The 27,296-nt window shown below is 45.9% G+C and overlaps 1 protein-coding gene across 1 annotated transcript in view; it reads left to right on the plus strand.

Annotated features, from left to right (window-relative positions):
• PORCN (porcupine O-acyltransferase) overlaps positions 1-27,296 on the plus strand; it is a 120,512-nt gene that overhangs the window by 51,378 nt on the left and 41,838 nt on the right. The window contains exon 4 of the mRNA XM_078872383.1: positions 19,492-19,535. Coding sequence (XP_078728509.1) covers positions 19,492-19,535 — 44 coding nt within the window. The remainder of the gene's footprint in view (positions 1-19,491; positions 19,536-27,296) is intronic.

The following is a 27,296-nucleotide window of genomic DNA, read 5'->3' on the forward strand; positions in this document are numbered from 1 at the left end:
GTTAATGTGGGGCGCTTTGACGCAGGAGCATGTAAGTACAGTACCACCATGAAATGTTTTGCAATGCCCTCTGCAGCCAGCTATTTAGCCGAGGTTCCATGTAATAATGTAATGAGCTTGTAATGAACTCCCGGCAAATTCGGAGCCGCGAGAAGTAAACTGAACCCACAGTGATTTAAAGCTTTCGTGACTGCAGGGATTCATATTCTTGGTTCTTTCGGTAAAGTCACGTAGAAGGGAAATACTAAAATAATATAAATATAAAACAACACCGGATGATGATTGCTTGTGTTGCAGTCGAAACGTCGTGAGAATTTTTATTGTTTTATATTTATATAATTTTATTATTTCCCTTCTACGTGACTTTACCGAAAGAACCAAGAATATGAACTCACAGTATTCCTATGATAAAGCCTTGGTATGGTTTTTTTTTCCGACAGATTGTCTCGCAACTAAAAACTAAAGCTTTTTTTATTTTATTATACCAGGTAAGGCCGACTGAGCTATGTAGCTCTTTGTCGGAAGCAACCTGGCCACAAATGATATCTCAACAAAGTGGCTTATCACGTGGAAATTTTATAGCAGTCAAATACTTCTAAACGTGTGTTTTTAACTCATCCAACCACTCACAAACAGTTGTTATCGGAGCTTGCTTTTCCCCAGTCAGCATTTCTTAACTGCTTCGTAATGCGACGCAGAGCCGGGCTTATCCAATTATTTTAGGAATCGATTGTTCTCCCGATTATCGGTTCTATAAACTCGGCGAATCTGATACCACCGAAAACATGTTGGGGGATAAAAATATCGCCTCTGTTGTCACCTGTGCCGCTGGACGGGAGGTCATTGTCGGGGCGTGGTGACGTCATTGTCGGCCGCATCACGCTGGGGGCGTGGCTTGTGGAGGGATGGTGGCCATTCTGAAAAGAGGGCCAAGTAATCGACCACACCTCAAGTGATCGATTGCAACTTTTTGTCGAAAGCAACTTTTTTTGAACAATCTAAATGCAGCCACATAGTAGTAATAGTAACAGTAGTAATCTATAGTACATTTTAAAAACTTAGTTTGCAGAATTATTCCTTGAGGGCACAGCCTAGTTCTCAACAGATGGCTTCCAGACATTAGAAGTTACAATTTGTTTTTTGTTTTCAGTATCGTCCCCAACACATTTGATCGACTTGTTTGGGTTTGTTTTTGTTTGACTTCGGATTTGAGGTTTGTAATGTCAGTAGTGTGGCCTTTTTGCTGTGTGTGTGTGTGTCACCCCATGATAAATATGAAATCATCAATCCCAAACGAACGATTTCCGAAACTCCAACAATATTCTTTGTTCAAATGCAAATCAAGTAATTTCACGCTCATGTATGTGTGATGATGACAAAAGAAAACAAAGACATCTCCTGTGTAGCCTACATAGACTGTGGATAATCGCTGTTGGCGAGCGCCTATGAGGGCTGGCACAGCAGTTAAGGAAGTGTTGTGGCCAGCACCACGCCCGGCTGCCTTTGTCCCCCAGTGCTGACGTTTAAACACTGTGTCAGGTACTCTTTTAAGGCTAAGTCAACCTAGGCAACGCCCAGCACCGATTCAGATATCACCCATCACTGATGTTAGCCATGGCCATTAATTGAATTACGGTCGCCGGATTCGTATCGCAGTGCCCTAGCCACTGTGCCACAACTCCCCTATGTGTCTGAAAAACACACGTACACACACTTCAGTTCTCTAAATCAGCACTTGGGACATGTATGTTAATCATCAGGCACATTCGGCGTGAAAAGATTGTATGTGATTGGAGACAGTTGGCCTGCGGTGGGTCGCGATGAACGGTGCTTGAGAAACCTTGCTCCCACTTAAGTGCGCCCTTTTGACTTGCGACCGCTGAGAATTATGTTCCTTCACGCTTCATCTGGCAATTTATTACGAATACTTGTAAATTGCCGCACTCGCTTAGAAGAGAAGGCGTGTACGCCAGAGGTCGCAAACGGGTTTTGATTCCGTACCCGTAGCCGGCCGCACCAGGGTCGCAAACGGCTACCCGTACCCGACCGGGTACGGGTAGCCGGGTATCGGGTAGGGTATGGGTATCGGGTACCCGGTTGCGACCTCTGGTGTACGCCATCAGAGCAATGTCTGATGGCCTGCGCCATTGCAATCGACCAGGATGACGAGGAACGCTCGACACACCTTCCCTTCAATGACACGGGCTTCGTATCGGCCGTCACGGGGGCAGCACGAAGCGGGCCGTAATCCAACGAGCGTGCCCTTTGCGATGAAAACAGCCTCTCGATGTGACGGAGTCCTGAGTCCTGATTTATTGATTCGCAGCCACACAATTGTCAGCGTAGGACCTCCGTCCCACTGTGCGCCTGCCAGTGTTTTTGTTTCTTCACACTCTTCTCGTTTCTTTTGTTGGTGAGACCCCTCTGCCCCCCACCGTCCCCGTCCCCCACCACGCCTCCCCCCGCCATCGCGTGACCTCCAAGAGGTGTCCCGCAGCCCGAGTCGTTGTCGCGTATTGTTCGGTGGGCCGACCCCTACGGAGCACCTTCGACCAGTCTTACCTTTGTGGGGTGATCTTTCTGGGGCTTTTTGCACAGCCAATGATTTTTGTTGAAGGCTACTTTTTATTCCCCCCCCTGCCCCCAAATATTTTTTTTTTAAATAGTAAAGCGCCATCAGAAGTCAATTCAAACACATTCGTCTCGTCTAGCTCAAGAGGTAATTTCAACAGCCAAAATAAAATAAAAATGCGTGTGTGCAGGGTTCCGGAAACATTATTACATTTATATATACACGCATGCACGAACGGTGCTGTGAAACCGGTGGGATGAATTCCATTCCTGACCACGGCTAAGATAGGTAGAGATTTCCATCTGCACCGGTCCTGGGCCTCTCCCTTCATCAACTTGCACCGATGAGCGTGATTAAGAAAGGCCAAACAAACCCCCATGACGAACAATGTATGAGGAGGCCTTCATCCACCAGTGAATTGACAAAGGAGCTGGAAATATATACACACAAAGGTGTCTTCATCAACAAAACAGGAATTCCAGTACGCTTTGCATTGCAAGATGACATGGCCACCCTCGTGTATATCCTGCATGCAAGCCTTGTGTTGGCCACGAGCTCAAAGGGGCCAAGATTGTGGGTGTTTTTGTATTTATTTAGACAGCAGATAGACAAAAAAGGTATTGTGGATTTTTCATTTTTATGGCTTGAGAGTACGGTTGAGCCTTGATTGCCGGCTGCTGCCCTGTGCGAATAAATTCGGCACAGCCCAAGGGCAGCGCGGAATAAATTCGAGGGCTTTCTCAATGCGATGAGGCAATTCAACAGCCGGAGAATTTCACTTCAGGCCGGAAGCAAAAACCTCTTGTTTCCTCCGTAGCGTTTTACAGTGCGCAGGCTGGGCTGTGTTGGTACATTGAAGCTGAAGCACCAATTTCACACTCTCCTATCAATCGCTCCTTTTCCACACGTCTGATATTACTTGTAATGGCCCAAATTGACCAGAATTATGTACAATGTCCTTTCACCGTAATTAAATTTCCCTTGCCCAACGCGTATTATAACGCCGCGTTACGTGACGTCCTTTATGTCATTATACACGAATCGTTTTTTTTGTACGTTTTATCTGTTACCTGCGCAAATGTAAATCTCGTTAACGGCACGTGACCCCGTGCCGGTAGCCCTACACTGGCGAACAAAACGTATCTCAGGGCTGCAGCCACGGACGCGAAATAATTGTTCTGAGAGGAGAAGTGAGTGTTGCCACGTCGTGCATATGCAGTGTTTCGGCAGTGCCGTTAATCTGCCAGTTAACACGACACACAATGCCACATTCTGAACAATTAACCGATGCTTTATGTGCATCTCATGAACATGGACACATTGTTAGACACACCAGATCTATGATGCATGTCCGTGGATATCAATCAGTTAATTTAAATTAACGTGTTAGAACCCGGTGAGATGATATATTTAAGTCGGTTTGAAGGCTTGGATAACAAACACGTTCACAATGATATATTATCGAACACCCATCGTAATTTATCACCAAAACAACTCACCTCAAGCCCTGCCTTATGACATAAAACATATGTAAATATACATGACGCTGATGTTGTGATCCATGGCCTTAAGAGAAGAGAGAGAGCAGTGAGATGTACTGATTTTAGAGTTCATAATGTGTATGCAAGTAATTACAATTTTTAGGATTTGTGGCATTACAACACTATATTGTTGTCCGCACTTGCAAATCATTTCACTGGTTCTTCATTGAAGTAGACAATAATAATGAGTACATTTGGTATTCTAAGCGTGCCATTCCTGTCGCAAAAGGCTATCACAAAGACGCTCTATTTTACATATGGGTATATAGGAGGCGATATTGCTATGTGGTTTAACCCAATTAAGTAATATGCAGGTAATTCCTCAAATTTGCCAAATTTTGACCATGACGCCAACGCACGTGGCCTACTCTTTTATGAATAACTTCACGGGATATTTCACTTCTGCTATGAAGCGGACAGCACGCACTTATTTACGGTTAATACACACCGCAGTATTCACCAATGCGGCCGCTAGGATCAATCCGCAATCCTCTGCCACAAGCAGCAAACGTGCTTCCCCTCCTCCGTGGCGGTGACACAGATGAGCAATACTCCGCTGGCCTGCACTTGGCAAAGAGAAGGAGATTGTCGCCTTGGATACATTGTCTTGCCACTCAGTAGTAACTGGTGTGCGAGTGCATAACTGGTCCTTGTTGCCTCCTCGACCAGTGGCATTGTTCGCTTTAAGTGCAAATGGGGAGCGTGAGTGGTGGCGATGATGAATTGGACTATAATTTGCCCGTAACTCCACCGTCAGTTAGCCTGGCGCATTGAGACAGCAGCGCATGTGATTAGTGGCTTTGAAATGCCGTGCATCCCAGGGACACGTATATCCATCTTTCTTTGTTGGAGGAACAGCTGTCCGCAGGCTTGAGTAGGGCATTGTGTGAAAGGGTTTCTTAGATGACATGAAACAAACAAAAATGTCTGGTATGTGCATGACAGTGAAATCTTAATTAATTCTGTGTGTTCAATTGGATGGTGTTTGCATGTATTTTTAAATACTTGCGGGTGCTGCATTTCACCAAATAGTTTGATCAGCTTGTTATAAGACTGTAGGTTTCCTTTGCATATGCTTTATTTAGAGGAAAGTAATATGAATAAAATATTTTATGCTGATGCTGCAGTAAGCGGCTTCAAGTTCATTTACGGATTGGACATGACAAAGTGTGGCGAGATTTCCTTCCCTGTGGGCATTGAGGTGCCATCTACCCTGACTTGCCAGCAGAAGGCAGTCAAGCAAAGTGTAGACTGATATCATCTGTTCGTTCTGTAAGAGACAGAGTGTTGCCCCCTCCCACGTGTGTAATGAAAATAGAGCCTACATGAGGTGTGAAGGGACTAGTGGCCATGGGAGGTAATGACAGGGAAGTCAGCCTACAGTACGAATGCACTAGTGGCCACGGGAGGTGGTGACAGGGGAGTCAGTTGTGAGTGCGAAGGGACTGGTGGCTACGGGAATGTTCGAGAAGGGAGCGTGGTCAGGCCGGTGGAGCGAGCGTCCAGAGTCAGCGAGAATGATGGAGAAGGGGGGGCATGGCCTCAGTCGGTCTATAAGGGGGAGATGCGCGGGAGACTCGGGGCTGTTGCAGTGGGGATCTCTGCCTGATGTCAAGTGAACGTGTCTTCAATAAAGTGCCACCTCAAGAGGAGTATGTGAAGTCGTCATTACAATTGTATAAGAAACACTAATTGGCTGAAAACATCTTAATATATAAAGAACAAGCATAGCAATTGTTGGTGCCGGATCATCGCCTGCAGCCTTGTCTGTGGTTTCTCTGCGATTATAAGATGTAATTTACAAGAACGACACTCTATAACATTAATAACCACATATTTTTTTTGAGGGATGTATTATTTTTTAAGCCGGCACATTTAGCCAGTAGCTTACCGAACACTTTCTCATAATGGGTGTGCCTACATTTAGTTTCTAGCAGCATATCCTTGTTCAGCTTTTGTTATTAAAAGCTGGGCGAGAGCCTATTGAGAATAACACTTCTGATTTTGCAATGGTGGAGCAGGGAAGATGTAAGATAAATCAGCCACAAGATTATTGGCACCAACATCTGTACAAACAATAAGTATGCACAATGGAGCTGGGTGTGATTAGTACTTGGCAAAGACAAAGTTGGTGACTCTTCCGATTGGTCACAAGTTCACCGCTTGTTGCCGAGGTTTGTATTCGGCAGGCCTTCCTGGTTATCACTGCAGTGTGCAATTAACCATAAAATATGCACCATCTGCTTCACCCTCGACCGTAATTGATTGTCTGACATTCGCACGAGGAGGCTGTTTTGCGCTTGGTGCCATCGTACACATTTTGGTACATTCTGATTTGCACGGTTAACTATGTGTGGTGCGAAAGAAGTTCAACATACATTCGAAAAATTGCACATACAGCAATCATCGGCTCCTATCGGCAGCAGACCAAAGCCAGCCTGCAGGCCAGGTGTGGAGTCGCTTGGCCCGCAGGTGGTGGTGGCTTGAGGTAGTCTGCATCCAACAGTGTATTTGTCCATGGCTGATGACGACAGTGATTGTGATGTTAGCCAATGGTAGTTTAATGTGGGCCCATGCAGGCCTGCACCTCCGATTTGCGTGGTCGACTACGTACGGTGCGAAGGAGGTTCAACATTACATACCCCCATACATGCAGTGTGCACTACTTAAAGGGCAAAGAGAGCACGTCCCACTTGCACATTTAAATAAATGTGTGTTTTGCTCTCTCTGTCTCCACACACCAGGCTCACCGGCCCAGTTAAATATTCATCGTGCACGCCGCAGTACAAGTTTATCTCTGTCCTCTTAGTGCCCAAATTGGCCAGCGATCGTTTAAGCCTTCAGTCGAAGGCGTGTGCCGGGCTGGGTTTAATTTGACTCGTCTGTAATTCCACTTGTTGTGACCTCAACGGATTTTGAGACGATGGCAATTAACGCCTCTCGAATAGCACGAAACATGCACCACTTCCGGGCACGATAGGGGAGCGATAATTAGCGCTGGTGTGCAGCGAAGTAAATGTAATGCCGTGGAATTTTCCTGCGGACGCTTTGACATATTTGTTGTAGCATTAAACGTGGCCTCCAGGGGCTTACGATGGAAGAGAGGGACTCGAAAGATAAAAAAAAAAGTTTCTGACATTTGAAAAGAAAAATGTCCTTTTGATATTTGCAATCTGAGAAGGGGAATTGTTGACTTAAAATGTAGTCTTCCGAGGGAGAGATTTAACGCGTTAAGTGCATCTTGAAATCTTCAACTCTTTTCTGTGTTTACGACGCACAACAAAGTAGATGACTAAAGTCTAAATGGGAACTGTCATTCACAAGAGGGATTTTATTTTATTTCATACTCATAGCTATTGGAATGCTATTTTCATGAATTGTGAAAACCCCAAATAATTTTAACTTTCTACATTTATTGAACCCATCTGAAATACATGTTCACCACCAACAGCCATGCTTTATCCATTTCTGGATGAAAGCTTCCGTCCAGCGTCACCATCTCTCATGAGTCTGCTGCAGTGCCCACAATCCATTTTACTCCCACACGGGAGGCTGCATCTCTGTGGTGGGTGCCTTCTTGACTGCATTTTCTCTGGCAACAAAACAGGTGTTAAGATGTTAAAACACCAAACTGAAACCTTTTACAAGGAATCATGCTTGCATTAACCACAATACTTGTGGTCAGAATGCAAACAAAAAACGTACTCTGATAATATATACATTGTCTTTGAAACTGATTGGTCCACACCAGAGTCAGCTTTCTTTTGAGCCTCGTCTCAAACGGTGTTAGACCAGAGGACGCCAAAAGGCGTACAGCACAAAGACAATGCCACTATCAGAGTAATGAGAGTTCGGGGAGAGCATCTACATCATGGGACCTCCTTTGCCAGTACCAAAATATGAGAATAGGTCTAACACATTATTCCTTGTAAAAGGTTTCAGTTTGGTGTTTTAACATCTTAACACCTGTTTTGTTGCCAGAAAAAAGGGGAAAACCTATTATCATATTTTGGTACTGGCAAAGGAGGTCCCATGATGCATTTTCCTCTCCTTCGGTTGCCCATTCTGCCACCAGTCTCGTCCCACCGATCACCATCCCCTCGAGCAATACCTCCTGCTCCAAGTCCAACTTTTTTTTTTAATTCCATACAAAGTTGGTAATTTGTATTTGCTTTCTGGCACATGTATTCCTATTCTTTCTCCTTATTTGATTGCCCAGCAGGTACCTGTCAATGCATTTTACGTAAATTAGTATTGTGCATCAGTGAATATTGTGCATAATTTTATTATATATATTATTATTCCTACCCCCTCCAGAAGAAAGCAGTTGGGACCTTTTCCAACGATGGTGAGTGGTCGATTGTGCCAAGTTGACATATGAAATGGCTAACGTGCCCAGTTCATCTAACTGATTGGGGGGACGAACCAGGATTTATGCGCCGGTCGAGGTAAGCGTTCCCGCGTAATGAGAATTCACTATTCTAATTCCCGTGTCCGCAAATGTGCGGCAGAGATCACCGGAGTAGCAGGGGGAGGGAGAAGGGGGGAGGGTTGACGGCAAAGGGAATAAATTAATTTGGAAAAGTGTTTGACCCTGGGAGGCTGCAGACTTCTTGTGTAATATTTCTTGTAGCGCTGTCCAAATTGCTTTATAAATTGTGCTTCTGTTGCGATTTCGCTTTCAGTGTTTGTCCCGTTTTGTGTGTGTGGCAAATACCGTAGCTGCACTGGCCCGTGTGGCTGGGCGATGCATCTGGTCTGACCGAGGCCTTCACACATGGAACGGATCCGTGAGGGCCAGGCCGCTTGATAGCGGTTAACCCTTTCCGATGACGACCGTCTACGTCATGGTTACACGTACGTCATCGGAATGGAATCAGAAGAAAAACCAAAATAAAATAACTTTATCAGTACTGAGGCTCCCACAAGGCCATGCGGGAGGGCGTCTGCCACAGTTTGGCACCAGCTACCATAGAGTGTGGTCGTGTCACTACAGTTCTCTGCGGTGAGTGCAATGTATTTTAAAACAATAGTGCTATGCCTCTCTAAATAAAATTGGCGTGAACCGTTTCTGCGTTCCGAGAGTCTGCGGTGAACGGGACCCACCCTGCAACTTGCTGACGTCTTGGTTAAAAAAGAAGAGCCAGACTTTGGCAAATTGTGTACAAGCCTTCCCGTGTTGGATAGTGAGCGCTCAATTGTGCCTCAAATTGCTTTTAGACAAATTGCCTCAATGGAAATTTCTCAGCAAATTGCAGGCATACACTCAATATTATTTGGTGATTGATAACTGCCAGTGTTCATATTGATTTTGTAATGGAAACAACGTACTTATTATTTGAAACGAATTTTTTCAAAGCAGTGGAATGAGGCATTAGATAACAAATAAAACAGAGGTGGAAGAGTGGCAGAGTGGTTAGCATAGTGTGCTATGCACCCAGAGACCATTCCCATTCACGGCTAATAACAGTGGCTTGTGATTTCTGTACCAGTCCTGGGCTTTTTCCACCTCTTCACCCCCGCCAACCTGCACCGATCAGAGTGAAGTATGGACAGACAACCTCCAGGGCTGATACAGCATGGGGAGGCCTTTATCCTGCAGTGGATTGACAAAGGACTGTACAATGCCACCATTGGAACCACCTTTTGACGTCATCTGGTCCAACACCATGTGAGACTAGGCTCTAAGAAAAGCTGTCTCGGGTGTGGACCAATCAATTTCAAGGACAGTGCATACATTATCAGAGTTGTGTTTTTTGTTTGCATTCCGACCGCAGGTATTGTGGGCAATGCAAACATGACTCCTTGTAAAAAAGGTGTCAGTTTTGTTGCCAGATAAAAGGGTTAAAAACCAATTTCAGACTGTACAATGCTTTCATATTATTTCGTAAATGTCTATTTCCATGTTCAGCAGCCTTTGCATGTGCTGCACTTGGTTAATTTCCAATCAGTGACACAGTCATACATTTAAGTAGGTTTTATATTTGAACAGAACGTTCATTGTCTTGAACGCAAATAATTTATCTCATTTCAACCGGCTCGCAGAATTTAAATATTAATCGTAATTTCAACTTGCAACATGCAACACAGTATTCGCTGACTCTTCGACAGAATGACTCGGAGGCACGAGGAACCACAGACAGGTTGGAAGCCAGCCATGCGGTGTGCCGGTGCCAACAATTGCCCAAGCTCTGCGGTCCTCTATGTATGAAGCTGTTTTCAGCCCATTAATACGTGTTTTACATATGGGAGGAAGCTGGGGCACGTTGAGAACACTATCAACACTATCCCAACAGAAGGGACGGACGATATCAGTCCACGTTTTGCTGCACCGCATTCTCCTGGCAAGCCGGGGTATGGCACCTCGATGCTCACGGGAAAGGATTTTCACAAGATCTGTGCGATCGCCCACCCACGCTAACTTCACAGTAGTGGATTACAGGCGGGTGCCATCATCGCCCGGCTTTATTCTTCCAGGCATGCACTGCGCTGTTGGGATTACGCAGCCATTATCGTAATTGTCCTGCTCGCAGCACAGAGCTCCCGGGCCTGTCCGCCACGGTGCTTACTTCCTAATTAAGTGATACGCAAGCGGACACTATCCTGTGACCAACAAACGATTCGCACACATCTCGTTCCGTGAAGAGATGGGGGATTCTCTTGTTTTTTTTGTCCTTTCCATTCTCGGTTGAGGTATTTGGGAACAGAGGGAGAGGGAGAAAGCGTCACGGATCAGTGATGGATGATGGGAAGGTAGGTGGAGGAGGAAGAGGTGGCCTGTGGTGCGATGCAAGGGAGATTTTCTGATTTTTTTTCTGCGGTCTAGAAATTGAGCCACGCGTACTGAGCGCATGGATTCGAGCTCGCCGCTTGGGGTGGCTGAAGGCCCCCCCTCCCCCCCGTCCTCTGTGCTGGCTGACAGGCCCCCACGACGGGGCTGTCACAGATACCTCGGACGTACCCTGTGTGCGCAAAACAATTATGTGAACGCATCTTCCGCAAGAATTTAAAATGTAATTTGATGCAGTGGTTACGGTTGGAGGGTGTCGTTTTAATTCGGCGGTTGATCTTTTTTTATTTGTATCGTTTTCACCGCATCGTTTCCTATTTGTTTCTCTGTTCCGTTTTGTTTAGGTGCAATACTGTTTGATCAGTCGGCTTAAAAATGCAACAGCATTTTTGGGTGAAACATAAACGATAGATATAACAATAGGTTTTACCTTTTCTGGCATAAAAATAGGTGTCATGATTGTTAAAATACCAAACAGAATCCTTATTCAAGGAATCCAGTCTGCATTAACCACACATACTTGTGGTGAACATGCAAACAAAAACATGCCCTCATAATATATACATTGCCTTTGAAACTGATTTTAATACCGGTAGGAAAGGTCCCATATTATAAACGATCGATGTTTACACACGCTCGATTCGCTGCGTGCGTCTGAGAGCACATGGTGCGACTCGGTGCATCAGGACATGCTTCCTGTGACGTGCCTTACAAGATGACTGATATTTCATGCATCCTTCGACCCTAATGAATTGGTTCATTTCCAATTTCGGATACGGGAGTGCAGTGCTTTGTATCAATGGCGTCCGGGGAGTACAGTTCCTTGAATTACTTATCCTTGTTGCTATGGCCTTCGCAATGTATACGTGTTGGAGCAGGGAGGTCAGAGATGAATACAATTTCAAGAGTATGCATGACGGGGGAGTTGAATCTGCTGGTCCACGTGCAATTAAGACGGTAAAACGTGGGTAGTGGCAAATACAATCACGAGAGAGGGAGGGAGAGACTGCGAGACCAAAATAAACGAAAGCTTTAAAAATTATTCCTTTTCGCAAGAAACATTTTCCCCCATTGGGCAAAACCATATGTCAGCCCGAGAGTTCGTGCACACAGGGACTAATTTCCCACGAGGCTTTAACAAACTGCATTTTCATGGCTGCTCTAATGTTTATTGATGAAAAATACAATTAGTTACAAACCATCTGCTCTGCGGTTTTGCGAAGGTGTGGGGTGGTGTTGAGCGGGGAGTATGTGAGTGCAGTGGGGTACAAGGTGCCTAGGGGAGAGTAGCTCAGTCTTAACTGGTGTGAGAATGGCAGGCGTTGCGGGGGTTGGGGGTTACTTAGCTGGGGGACACATTTGGCAAACAACCAATGCTTACGATTGTTGGGCGTCTCGCGTGTTAGCCTTGCGCATTGTCCTGTGGGGCGTGGGTCCTGGCCTCGTCTCGTTGAACAAAAATGGGACCGGGCGAGGCGTCGAGGAAACAGACGTGAATGAAGCGTTGGAGCGTAGCCAGGGTGTCGGGGGGTGTGTGGTTCTTCTTTCAATAGGATGTGCTGCCATTCGCCCGGTGACCGCTTAGCAACACGGCACCAGAGCTCAGAACGACCCTACGATGTTCCGGCATCCATCACCATTATGCCTGGCTGTGGTCAACATGTGCACACACTTACACATGTGGGGGGGGGGGGGCATCAGCCATCGTGGGGATATCTCGAACGTTGTATTTCAGTGCCAAATGAAGGTTTAAGTGGAGTCTGGAGCAGTGGCTCCATCACAGGTTTGCGCTGGGGCGATCGCTCTGCCAGATCGTGTCAAAGGCCCCCAATCTCTTGACAGTGGCTGCAAGGTGACGCCGTCTGTTACAACGACCTTCATTTCTCTTAAGCCAATGAATCCGCTTGTCTAGAGACTGTGAAACACATCCGTTTCATCTCTTCGCCGATGCATCCACAAGTGCCGGTTAACGGAGCACAACTCACAGAGTTGTTCAGTAAGCGTGGGGAGAATAAGGGATGAACTAACATTTCCGTTCAGTGTTTCGTGATGTTGTGTGTACTGGTTATCAATCAATTAACTATAAAAAAAAATTCAGGAAATCGAAAATATTTTAAATTTTCTTATTAAACCACAATCCCCTCGCGTCTCATTTTCCAGTGCTTTAAAGGAATCGGTTGAGGTTTGAAAGGTGACTGACAATTCACTTAATCAGTTGCGCTTACAGTTCACTTTGGGTTTTTTTTTTTACGATAGCCGTGCTCAATTATTAGGAGCTCGGAGGTGCTACAGGTGTGATAAATGATTCCTGTGTGAACCTGGCGGTCTTGATAGTTGAGTGAAGCAGCGGTGCATAATTGTGTCCTCACGAGTGCCACCCGACTAAGTGACCTTATTGAAACGAGGCCAGCACCTGCTCCCTAAAGTGTATTTATTGCAGCGGAACTGGGACTCGCTCTCTCCTGCCCGCCACATGCAAAGATTAAACTCATCTGTCAAGGCAGACCGATTGCCCGATGTCATGTCCCCCTGCCAAGCCAGCGCTTTATTATTTGTATCACGAAACGCTCGCAGACCGGATGCTGTCAGAGTGCAAATTGAGAGCGACGTGGGAGCCGTGATGCCGGCGGGCGAACTAATTGCACTCGGATCCTATGCAATGAATAGAGACGCGACAGCTCAAAATTGTTGCGTCGGTGCCTTCCTATTTGAGGAGTTAGAATGACACCGGGCAGTCGCGAGGTTTTTGGCACGTACGTTTCAGACACTTTAAAGGTGTGGGGTCATTGTTGGAATCATCGCAAAGTGGCCTTTTTACTTAGGCGTCATGTCAAGCGAGACTAATTCACGTAGAAATCAGTTGTCCACCTCACTTGATTGTGGGGAAATGCTCAGACGCGCTGGGATGGCAGTGGTGCATTAAGTTTCGAGTGTGTGTAAAGCTGTTGACTTATTCCATATATATGCCGTATTTTCTAAAACTACCGATGATTTCCTTTAAAATGATACCTCCGTATGTATTATTCAGATGATTATGAATTTTGACTGTGAAGTAGCCTAATGTTTGAAACTGCCTTATAACTAAGATATAACTAGCAGTGAGTGCACCTGCCTTGAGTTCGGAGAATCGTTATTCAGGGCTCAACCCGGAACACAGAGTAGACTTTTGTTCTTTTTCTGAGAATTGTATTTTATTATGTTTATTTTTATTATTTTATTATTTCCCTTCTACGTAACTTTAACGTGACTTTACCGAAATAATTATCAGAATTGTATTTTATTATGTTTTATTTTTATTATTTTATTATTTCCCTTCTACGTGACTTTACCGAAAGAATCAAGAAGATGAATCCTTGCAGTCACGAAAGCTTTAAATCGAAATTTAAACTTTTGTTCTTATGGTAGATGCAGTGCTCTGGAACATTTCTACGCGTGTCCAATGCATTTCAAACAGCAGCGCTGAGCTGCATCGCACGTGGCCAAAGCAAATGGGAAATCTTCTCCCTTCCCTCGGATTCATGATGAGGGACCTAGTCAGTTCGCTGTGTACCCAAGCATAGATGGTTTGCTTTGTATGTACAGTAAAACCTCGTTATTTCGGTATTTGACCATTCGTAATTGTGGATAATTCGGCACGGCTGCGCTGTCGTCATATATAGAGTATATTAGTGATTCACCATGAGCCGATTTGCCGTACCGAATGGTCCAATTTCGGCATGCAAGTGGAGCATGCCGAAATTGTGCGCGTGTGGCGAGCGTTAATGCAGACATGTTGCTTTGGACTTTGCCTTGTTTGTGCACTCTGTGCAAGCCAGGTCTCTCAGACATGCCGTCTCCACCTCCATCAAGAAGCAATAGAAAGGGACTGCAGTATAAATCCCTTAGTCTGTGAGACAAATCTAAAGTTTTGGATAGAGTTCGTGCAGGTGTGTCAATGCGTCTGGTGTGTGAAGAGTTTGACAACAAATTTGAAAGAAACAAAAATATTGGGGCAGGTGGCACTGGGGAGCACCGTTGTACATAATTCTAAATATTGGATCATTCGGCAAGGCCAGAGCTCCATATGTGTCTAATTAAAAAGGGTTTACTGTACATTGAACTTCTTTCGCCCCATACGTAGCCAAGCGTACTTGGTGTATCGGTGCCTTTTGCGCGCGTTAACTTCTTCCATTTGCCAGATAAAAAGAATAATAAAAATGTGAAGATCGCGGTTGATAATTCCACACGCGTTGGATGTATTCATCGTTGATGAAGATGTCGCCGTGCAGATCACACTTGACCGTGATCGCACAAAAAACGGCGTGGATTTGTTTTTTTACGATGTGACGGAACTCATGCGGCCAGCCCTGCAAGCCCAGCTGTTTCCAGTGAAGTGCATTCGCGACGACATGTTAATTTAAACGCTGGTTCCCATAGCATAGCTTTTATTGCCCAACCCATTTCACGTCCCCAATCCCGGCAGAGCAACCTTCTGCTCGGTGAGCGCCCGAGTCATAAATCTAAGCGCTCGCCATCGCGGCGGCAGCGGCGGCGTCTTGAGCGGTCGTGTGACCGTCAAGAGCGTCGGACAGCCGTGTCTGTCCGCGCGCCCCATTATATATTCTTGCCCGACGTCCAAGAGAATATGACGTGTCATGTTTTTCACGACAGGTAGCTTGCGATCTATCTCACCCGGCCGGCCGCAAGCGCTTTGTGGCTTGCAAATATATGTGTACGTTCGCCTACAAAATCGCAGTGTGGTGGCAGTAAATTGCACATTGAAGTGGCCGAACTTGACAAATATGTTTTTATTTAACTTGAAAATGGCCATGAATTTTGTCTCATACATATTAACAGTATTTTTTTTATTTTTATTTTACAAAACTATTTCCAACCTTAAACAAAAAAACCCCAAACATTTACAATAGAGCAACAGTTTTACCAAACCGTCATGGGTTGGGTAAGTAAGTAGCTATATTTGCCAAAATAATTCATTTATGTTCGACAATGCTGAATCTTTGGCATAATTTAAGTTGTGTACCGCTGCGAGCTATTACGCCGTACAATACCGTTAATGTCGTCCAGTCTAAATCGTATCCAAATTATAGATGAGAAATTATACATTTGTAGCGTTGAAGGTGACCACAGAATGAATCCACCGAGAAATAAAACAACCGTGTTACATGCATTATTAAAAATAATTGTGCGTCTGTAAAATCAATGATGTATAGACGTACGGTGCTGTACAGTTTCCATCGCCCTTTTAATGGGTGCCTTGTCAAACATTATTCTAAAACCCCAGGGGATTAGCATGGTGAGAAAGTTTTTGGCATACGTTTTTTTCCGATCCAGGTCAAAGGTTATTGTTCATACATCGCTCATCAATAACACAGGTCCTTTGCTTCTGCTGCTCGGATTGATCCCTTGCTCAACTCTGCAATGAAAACGACTAAAGTGCTGTGACTGACAGCCAGACAAATTTATTTTCTTGCCATGTACATCTTTTGAGAGGTTTTAAAGAAATAAATAAACATATACATGTTATTGTAGCATCTATCTAGGTATAAACACGAGTGTCACGGAACCTTTGAAAACACTGCTTCTGGGATATGTAATAAATATATTTTTTCAGAATAACCCAGAAAATACGAACCGGGCAGGTGGCTCAGCGGTAGAGCTGTTGGCATGAGCGATGTGGGATGCTGTTGGCATGAGTGACGCTATGTCAAATGAAAGTATCATTATGACAGCGAGCGGCTTGCAATCAGAGTGCTGGGGGTTGGCTCAGCCCATCATTACGAAGGTCGATAAAATAAGTACCACATTGTGGGGAAAGTCAACAACGATTGTTCTATGGATAGCCTTAACCTCACTCTAGGAATGTGGAATTTCCACCACGAGAAGATATCGCACTTAGTCCCGTGAGCTTGGGCAGCACACAACGTACGAGGAAACGGCAACTGAAGGACAAAAGGCAAGACCGGAAAGGAAGCCGAGGAATGAAAGAGCCATGAAGGAGAATGGCCATAAAGGAGCGACATCAATGAATGCAGGGCGTGTGTGTGAGCGAGATGTGATCAGCATGTAAGCCATTTGATATTATTATTATTACGATCAAAAGAGACCTTCAGACACTATTGAAGCGTGCGGGGCACCGGTGCTGCACACATTCCGCCATGTCGCGGCAAAAGTCGATCGCGTTAACTGCTCGGCAGTGGCGGCTCCTGCAAAATCTCTCAGGGGGGGCAAATGTCTGGATGATTGATAAGGTCCACCCATGCAATGAATAAATTAACAGCTTAAGCATGTAAAGGCAACTTCACTTCTTTAATATTAATGAAAAATAAAGTGACTCTTACAATACATCTTGTTTGTTTATATACTCACTATTAAAACAAACCACTCAAGTTTATTTTATTAAAGATTCCACTAGGTGGCGATAAATTATATTGTTGGATGAAACGTGCTTACGTATGATGACGTTAGCACGTATGATGACGTAAGCACGTTAGGGCGAGCCCTCCCGGAAGCCATAGAGAATGCATTGCAGCGCCCCCGTTCGAAAAAAAACATCTTTGAATGTAAGTCTATGGGGCCACTCGGGGCGATTCTCAGCCGTAGTGAAATCGCCCAAAAAGAGGCGGTACTCCACAGAACGTGACATGACGCTGATTGGACTATATCCAGAGGCTGACAGTGACGGCTAGCGTGACTCTGTGGTTGAATAACATTGGTGGTGCGTCGCCCAATCGCCCTAATGAAGAAACCGCCCCTGCTGCTCGGCAAACCGCTCGTGCGCCGACTTCATTGCTGCCGTCAATCCCGCGTTAGAGAATCCACGTGGAGACGCAGGCATCGGGCCGGTGCGAGCATCACACTCGCCAAGGCTTGAGAGTGACGGGCGAGTGATTTGGTGGGTCCACTGGAGAGCGAGCGGCTGTTTTTGGGGTTACGGAGTGCCGTCACAAACACACCACTGCAGTGCTCTTGTGTGCATCAGGCATTGTGACGCGCACGTACGGTCCATTTGGTCAATCCGCTGCTGGATGAGGGTCTCCTCCAAGCCTGCTGGGGCCGCGAGTGTTGTTTGACCCTACTTCACTGCGCTGGCCGGCGTGGGGAGGTGAAGGCGGCGGGAGTGCAGAACAGTGGATTTTGCTGCACTGCTCTCTACTGACCCCAATGCCGACTGCACAGGTTTAGTCGCACTTTGTGGTGACCTCATTCAAACAGCATCCAGGCTCGAACCTGCTTGCCTTCTGAGATCTGATTCAAAGAAAACACGTTTATTAGTAACACTCGCTGCCTTAAAAGGAAACGTGAAAAAAGGTGATTTTTTTTTTTTTGGGCTTTGCCCATTTTCCTGAGCACATAAAACGCTGTGATTGTGCTGTGAAGAAGGTCCATTACCCGACACGCCACCTATTATCGATGTTTTCATTTCAAGGCAGTGCTATTGATGAACATGTTGACTTTTGATTTCTTGTGCCTGTGCACCACTGCCAATGCAGCAGAATCGCCAAAGATGTTGAGATCTCACAAGGATCGGGGGGAGGTGCATTCCAGGTTACCTGGCCGCAGGCTGACTTTATAATAAAATAACAAAATACAACTGCAGACCGTGGGACCTCCGTTGGGATTATTGCTTTATAAACAGATTGAAGGTAAGCAGGGGGGGAAAACTAAGGAGATCATAGCTGTCAGCTGTGAGCGATAGTGCATGTTCAATTGCTGTGATGGACATTTTACAGCATCGCCGACAAATGAAGGCTTGGAATGCTACACAAAGCCACCAGCACCCAGCAGCTGTCAGCTTTGCATTGCTAGTTATTTGTGTTGTGCATTCACAGTCCTTACATTTTACAAGGCACACCTCGTTGAGATGCAGGAATGTATGCTTTGTGCTGAACTTATGTATGTAATTAACAAGATACCTTTATTTGTAAGCCGGTAAGAATCCATTGCGATTCAATGCCTCTTCATAACGGTGGACTTGGGATTTTGAATTCAATCAGGATGTCTTGTATGCAAGACCTTTGCCCTCACCTATTTACTGCTAACAAGCAAACTCATCCATTAGGCATGTAACAAATCATCTCCCCCAGCGACGTAATGAAACATCTAGATTTGGGGGGGGGGGGTCACAGTTCATCGTAAGAAACACTTTTCTTTTGTCCCCTTTGTACCATTTCGTTTTTTCTGCTTCTCAACGTTTCTGTCTTTGTCCGGTTTCACCCGCTGCATTATTCCCAGTGTAGCATTCACACGTCACCTGCGTACTTTTTAAAGGAGTGATGGTCACACGCACGATTTACCCAATCGTTAAGTAACCAGTCGGAGGAGCTTGTTTTTACTTCTTGATTATCCACGTCACGTGGTGCCCACCACGGCAGGTGAGTATCGTTGGTAGCGATACAATCCGTGCACTCTTATCGCGCCGTGAAAAATGAGATGGCGGCGATCTGAGCTGCGCGCCGAACAAGCGGAATGGGTGGAATCGGCTTCGCCCGCCGGGAGCTCATGGTGGCTCTTCTATTGAAAGCGCTTACGGGGAAAACTGTCAACATTACTGGCTGCTTTAGGTGTTTTCTTTCTCTCCTTCTTTGCAGAGAGATGCACATGGTGGATGCGGTGAACTGGCACAAGATGAGAGGTGAGCAGGGCAGGGGGTGTGTGTGTGTGTGAGAGACACTGATGTGCTTTGTTACCATTAGCCGGCTGCCGAGAGCTTCCCACTTGCCCCTGCCGCCTGTAGACTGAACGGGTTCTTTTGGGGAGATTCATTTGTTTTACAGTGAGATTCGTTATTGATTTTATTGGCGGCCCCTTTTGACTCCACGTGATGGCACATTCAAACTCATTATGTCTTTTCGAAGGTAAACACATACCAGGTATACGTGGAGGGAAAAAAACACTCCGCAAATTCGTCTATAATACTGTCTTATAAGTAAAAGTCTATAATAAATAATAATATATAATAGGTGACGTTTTGAAAATTGGTGCATCTTCATAGCACGTAAACCTAATTGTTTCTAAATGTATATGCGGCACATTGTTACAATTTACGGGACATGTGTTGACTGCTAACGGGCAACGTTGGTATAGAGGTTTGCATGCTGCCATATAAAGCTGGTAACCCCAGTTCAATTCCCAGACACGGCTAATATCAGTGGCGAGTGATATTTGGAACCGGTCGTTTTCTCACAAACCTACACTTATCAGCACGGCAAAACGTGGCCAAAAAATCTAACCGTGACCAGCAGTGCGGTGAGGCCTTCATCTAGCGGTGCATTGGCAAAGGGCTGTAAACGCGTTTTACGGTTAATCTTTAAGTTGACTGTCAAGACAGCTAAGTGAGCTGGGCAGGACTCGCTGCTGTTTGAAAGTTCGGTGGCCAGTGGATCAGAATTTCGAGAGAGGTTCCGCCAACGGACAGCGAACGATGCCTGAGAGGATGACCACCACCGTGGAGAGTTTTGTCCCGAAGAGCAAAAGATGGAGTGTGGCGGTACAGAAACGTGGTGGGATAACAACGGCGTGGGGAGGCCTTCGTGCAGCAGTGGATAGAACATGTCTGATAATTAATTTGGTGTTATTTGGAATTTGACCTACAGCAGTTGTTCACGACGTCCTACTCCTGTAATCGGTGACATCGTAGGTCCCTCTGACCTTTACCGATCTCAGTGGGGCTGTTTGGCCAAATCGCCGACCACTCGGCCGTTTGACTGCCACATCCCTGTGCAACCGGGGGATCTAGAATGTTCTCAAATGACGTGGTCGCTCTCAATGGCTGTGGACATCTGCAGGGGTATCTTTTTTTTTCAAGGACTTCTCTATGAAATACTCAAAGTATCCTGGCCAAACAGCCCCACTGAGATCGAGGGGTATTTTTCAGGAGTGCTCCACATTCCTTCCTTAACCTCTCCCGCCTGTTCTCCTAAACTGTCACCGTAAGTACACCACCACTTTTATTTCGACCACTATCATCTTACGTACAATTGTACAATTGCTGTAAAGCACCTTGGCATAAGACGCTGTATGTACGCATGGATGTTGAACTGTTATGTATAAGATAAGATATCTATATACAAACATGTCTCTCGCCCTTGAAGACGAAACATGGCCTGTGCAGTCCTCTGCGCCGTGTGCAACTGTATTACAGCACTCCATTCCAAAAGTAGCTCCAGTGACACATTATTCGAGAACAGGTATGCAAGAAAAACATTGAAGTAGAATTTATGACATATGAAGTGAGGCTAATTTTATTTAAATTGCAAATTAGACTTAATTGGGGATTGCTGCAATTAGAATGTATCAAATAGATTTGCTTTACTTTCGTGCTCCTGTTGGGCTATTGCGGTGGTGCATTTTAAATGGAGTGTGCAAACTCGCGTGGCATGTGCTATTATGAATTGGTGTAATTACGATTCCCTCTGTAGTTCTAAACTAAACTGTTGTTTCATAAGAGATCTGTTTTGATTACAACGGCCGTTAGCACCAAAAAGCACACAATGATATTCACATGAATAATTTACCTGCACATTAAAGAGGTGCAGAGCATCAATCAATATACAACTGACAGCCCAATAACTCAGACAGCCACAATTTGGGGGTGGGGGGACAGCAAAATAAACGAGGCCTGAATCTTCCGACTCTGCGGCGAAGTGCGGCAAATTACAGCCAGACCCGTCAAGTTTTATACCACCACACCTCCTGACCCACCTCCTCCCCCCATCCCCCGTACCACGCAGCTGCACTTTTCGCCACCTCGATCTCCTGAACTTTGCTCCCTCGGACGGAAGCGTGGCTCACTCCTCCCTAATCACGCCGATAAGCTGCTCGTTACGTTTCAGCCGGCGGTGGTGGGGGGCGAGTGTGGAGGGGTCCGCTCGGGGAGCCGCTCCGATCAGGCCATCAGAATGAGAAACGGGTTTCATAAAGGAGCCCCGTTGCATGAGGGCCGTGGGACGGCGTGAAGGCGGCTCGTCGCCAGGATTGCGCCCCCCCTCCCGCCTCTCTAAAGGAGCTGCGGGCGATGCTGCTGCTGCTCCGGCAGCAGTGGCGGCGGCGGCGTAATTACGACCCTCGGCGCACGAGCCGCGCGTTTCGAAGGATTCATTTAATAACGCCGCGGGCACGTCAAACGTTACCGACCGACGGCTGTCGCGGCGCGTCGTTGTTTTATTCGCCCGTCATGTACTAACGTGCTTTTGATGACTCTGGAGCGGACAGCGTTTTTTCCTTCACTATTTATTGTTAATTGTTATTCTCCCCCCTCCACGCTCCGATGCAAGCTTACCTTGAATTGCGTGCGGCTGCGATGCCGGAGCTCAGAACTGGAGGTCATGTGAGCTGTGGGGGGAGGTCACGCCGAACGGCTCGTGCCGAGCACGGGCCCGAGTAATTTGGCGGGAATCGCATGGAAAAAAAACATTCATCATTCAATTAGCGCCTTCTCTCCCATCTGGTATGGGACCTCTTGAATTCCTGGCTTGGCCCACATAGCCGCTGGCATAATTTTAATTTGCACAACATTAATATTAAACCCTCTTTCGACAACTTTTTTTTTTTCATTACACGCCCAGCAGTGGCGAAGTTTATGAGAAATTATCAAACATTGAGCCGTCCGCCGAGAATACTCCAGAAGAAACGGTTTTGATTAAACATGTGGCTTCATCGGTCTAACTAACATGCTGCTCTCCCTTCAGACGAGTGAAGTGTGCGGGTCAGAGTGAGCAAACTTCCAAGTGGAGTTCCAATCAGGACACCGCAGAGCTCAGTGCCGTATATTTTATTTTATTATTCCCCCCCAACCACTCTTGCGCTGATGGTGCTAGCGGTGTCACGTCACGAGGTGAAGCATGCATTGGGATCTCTCGCAGAGCAGGGCAACCACAACTCCCTTTGTGTTAGAGAAGGAGCCCACGGAAGCAGATTTCACAGAGCTACGTCTGAGGTTTGTTTCAAGTGACCTCTGGTCCACGCAGAAGAGGGTAGCACCTCGCCACCCAAGAGTAATGTCCGTCGCATGAGCGTCAAGGCGATATTGAAATTCTGAGAGTAGGCATTTAGTAATTAATTTCAGAAACAAATTTAATTTCATGGGGTTCTTTTTGTCACGATTCCTGAAAACCCAATATAATCACAGGCAGCTACCTGGTTTCGAACCCAGGACCTCACCTGTGCCAGCTCAGTGCTTTGACCTTCAGAGCCACCTGAGCGATCTCATGCCAGAGGTCGCAAACGGGTTTTGATTCCTCACCCGTACCCGTACCCGGCCACACCAGGGTCGCAAATGGGTACCCGTACCCGGCCGGGTACGGGTAGCCGGGTATCGGGTAGGGTACGGGTATCGGGTACCCGGTTGCGACCTCTGTCTCATGCTCAGCGCCGTGCGTGTCTTTGTCTGCTCGCATGCAAAGGCTGGGCTCCGCAGCCCTGAGCGATGGCACAGTGGTCTGCACAGGGCACTTATTAAAATGAGCCGCTGGGGCCGCGACCGTGAATTATTACGGTGATATAAATAAGCAGAGACGTGCGAGACAGGCGAGAAACCAAAGGCATCTGTGCCCAACAGTTGTGGAACAGCAGCCAGGAAGAGGTCTCGCTGTGAGACTCCAAACTTTACAGAGAATGAGAATAAAGAACCCGCAAACTCGTATGGATTTTGTGAACTCATTTGCCTACTTTTTGGCTGCCCTGCCCCCAGACTATGCTGGCTGGGCATTATCATTGTATCCATACGAAGAATAAATGATAATGTATGAAATAAATAAAAAATATAAATCATGGTGCATTCCAAATTAAATTTCTCTTTGTATAAATAAGCAGGAAAACCATGGATTGTGTGTTGCTTCCCAACGTGCGTTTTGTCCTCGCAAGTTTTACGATGGTCATTGTCAGAAACGTTACCCACAGATTGCTCGATTGGGGTATGGTACACATAGCAATCATTGCCCCGCATTGAACAAAAACTTTGCAGGACCCTCCTGAAAAGAGTCACGAGACTCGGTGAGGCTTCTGGGTAAACAAGTGTCGAAGTAGTAATGATCATCATCATGACAGTCATCGTTGAGGTTGGCCCCTGCATCCCCAAACTATCTGTAGGCCATGATGAGATTATGCGGCTCAGACAGCGGCTCTACCTGGGAGGGCACGCCTTTGCCGGCAGGGCCAGAACAGCGGTTTGTGTTCTTTTAGCGCTGGTTTGTGTCTCTAAAGTTTAACGTAACCCTTTCAACAGGGTAAACGCCTGACAGCAACAGAACTTTGTTTTTAAAGTTTGGTTCATATTGGATCATCTTCATGAGAGTTATCATGACCCCCCCCCCCTTTATGGATGGATGGACGTCTTTGACTACTGGACATCTGTGAAAAAGAGCTTTAGAGATCATCGGATTCTTCCAGTATGAATAAATATTCTGATTCACGCTTTGAACAGTCGTTTATAAAGCATTACAAAATCTAGAAAGAAAATTTGTTCCTAAGGTGGACAGTAAGTGAAATGCATTTATATAAAAAAAAAACAGATCGAATTTTGTGCAGAAGGAGAAGGGGGCCCAAAAAAAAACATCTGTCCCAAAAATCCCAAAATTGGCAAAATCACACCAGTGGTGTGGGCTTGCCTTGGACGTGCCTATTAATAAAAAAAGGGAAACATTAACAACGTAAATGCTTTCACCCGTCCTCGCTCACACGCACAGCTGAAAGGAGTGCGTAGGCTCCAAACAAAACTTATGCGCTTGGCTAAGACTCTGATTAAGCCCCACTTGAATTACCCCATGGCGGTGCCATCCAGCATGCTGAGCTTCCTAAACCAGGTCCTGTGCAGGGCGCGCGCCCGATCACTTGAACGCCACGCGGAGAGGATGGAGAACTCATTATCATCCCATATGAAATTTGGACAAGCTTTTCGTGAGCTGCAGTCATAATTTGGTTAATGATTTACCGCCAATTAGCGAATTTGGCACATCTGAGTGCATTACTCGTTTTTGATGTTGATAAAAAAAAAATGTGCTGGCTTTGTAGGCACAAGAAGGCCCTTGCTGTTTGATATAATTCCAGCTCAGTTGTGTGGCGGTCTTTCATTGTGTCCCTTTAAAGCATTACACCCGTAAAAATGTGCATTACATTGGCTTTGATAATGGCAAGAATAATGCGTTGGTATAATGAGAATGTCCACACGTTTATCACGGAAAAGCCTACTGTATGCATATTCAAAGATGTACACTTAATATTAAATTGTCTGCTCAGTTTCCAAGCAAGTGAGATGCATAAATAAAAATGATGCATTCATACCATTCCAATGTTACACTGAAGGAGGGAATTGCACCATGTATATGTTTTACTCACTACATTTCCATTAGTATTGGCCGTTTGCATTGAGATGAGGCGTCATGGATGGATACTACTGGTTTTGCGGAGAGAACACGCATTAAATTACTGCGTTTTGCAAGCACTAAGTGAGAAAAGGGCTCTGACTGCATACGAACACAGACCCTGTGCTATTTCATGAACACCTTATTGTGAACTAAACTTTAAAAAAAAATTCCAGGTAAGGCCCACTGAGCTATGTAGCTCTTTTTCAGAAGCAACTTGGCCACAAATGATAGCTCAACGAAGTGACTTATCAAGTCGACATTTACAGCAGCCAAATACTCTAAACGCCTGTTTATAAATGCGTAGGGAAAAACCGGAGAACCCAGAGAAATAGCGACCACAGGGAGAACATGCAAACTCCAAATATACAGGTGCCAGGGTCAGGATCGAACCCGTGAACTGCATACCAAGCGAGGTAGTTAACACCTCGCCGCCATGGCGCGCCCCAACCTACATGAATTACATAGGATGTAGGTTGCCAATAAAAATGGCCATAACACAAGGATGTACATCTGGTCAGAGATCCCAAGCTCGGGCGGGGAGGTGATGGACAGATGACTCTAGGCAAATGCACAGGGATGCAAATTGACAATGCAGCGGGACTGGCGGAGAACAGAGATGGGTGCGGTGGAACAGAGGTGCCACACACCGCCAATCCTCTGGAAAGAGGAGGACGGCATTTGGCGACGACAAGTCATTTGAGCTCAGCGATGTTTTACAAGTTCAAATGTTAAGACTACCACATCACGTGATGAGACACGGCCTCAGTTGACGTATTATCGGTTGTGCCTGACGTTGAATGCAACTCGAGTTGGCAGAGACACTGACAGAATCAGCACCCACCCGTACAGTCGATACCCACAGTCAGCGCAGACACTCAGTCGGTACTCTCTTACAGGCAGTACAAAGCACCTGCAGCACAATTGTAGTCAGTGCCCCCACTCACATTGAACGCAGTCAATCCTCCAGGCAGTTACAGACACAGCTGAACGTCATACAACCAGGACAAATACCCAGGAGACAGCACAGACAACCATATCGTCAGTACAGACACCCACAGCGAACGATACGTCCGATTCGCGAAATATACATGCGCGTCAGAAATTATTTTTTATTATTACCCAGAGGCTGCCCGCGATCGCGCTGGAAAGACCAGGTGGTGCGCTTGGCCGTGGAAAGACTGGCGATCCGGGAGGCACAGTTGATGCCGCTGGCGGAGGAGGACAGGGCGGAATGGAAGGCCTTGGTGGAGTTCGCTTCTCCCCGCGACCTGATTCAGTTCAGAAAAGCGGGCCGAGATTGGTTGATGGATATCATTATTTTAATGCGATAGTCGGTACATTCAAAGTCAGCACAAGCATATATTCAGTCTTCTTGGGTTTTTTCGGTAAAGTCACGTAGGTAAAAAATGAAAATAAAAATTAATTAAAGTAAAATAAAATAAAAATCACGACGTTTCGGAGGCAACACAAGCCTCCGTCTTCAGGTGGAACCTTCACAGCACGCTCGCTGTATCATTTACTCACATACTTGATACAGCAAGCGTGCTGTGACGGTTCCACCTGAAGACGGAGGCTTGTGTTGCCTCCGAAACGTCGTGATTTTTATTTTTTATTTGATTTTTATTTTACTTCTTTTAATTTAAAATTTTTACCTACGTGACTTTACCGAAAAAACCCAAGAATATGAATCCTTGCAGTCACGAAAGCTTCAAATCTAGAAATATATTCAGTCGTTCGACTCACAGTCAGTGCCGACGACCGTATAGTGATTACAAACGTTCATGGTCAGCACAAGCAAACACCGGCAGACAATAGCCGATGTCACTTGCACCTTGACAAGCACGAATCCTTCCCCGAACCTCGTGCGCGTGACATTAATAGTAATGCTGCCATTTATTTGACTAAACTACATGGCAATCTATCCAAACTCTTGATTGCCTATGCCGGGCGACACCATTGTAATTAACGGCTGCTTCTTCTCACACCTAACTTGCGTTTCGTATGTAGCGACGTTCACGCGCGTGCGGCCGCGC

The sequence above is a fragment of the Lampetra fluviatilis genome, chromosome 34, assembly GCF_964198595.1.
Source record: "Lampetra fluviatilis chromosome 34, kcLamFluv1.1, whole genome shotgun sequence".
In the NCBI taxonomy this organism is placed as follows: Eukaryota; Metazoa; Chordata; class Hyperoartia; order Petromyzontiformes; family Petromyzontidae; genus Lampetra; species Lampetra fluviatilis.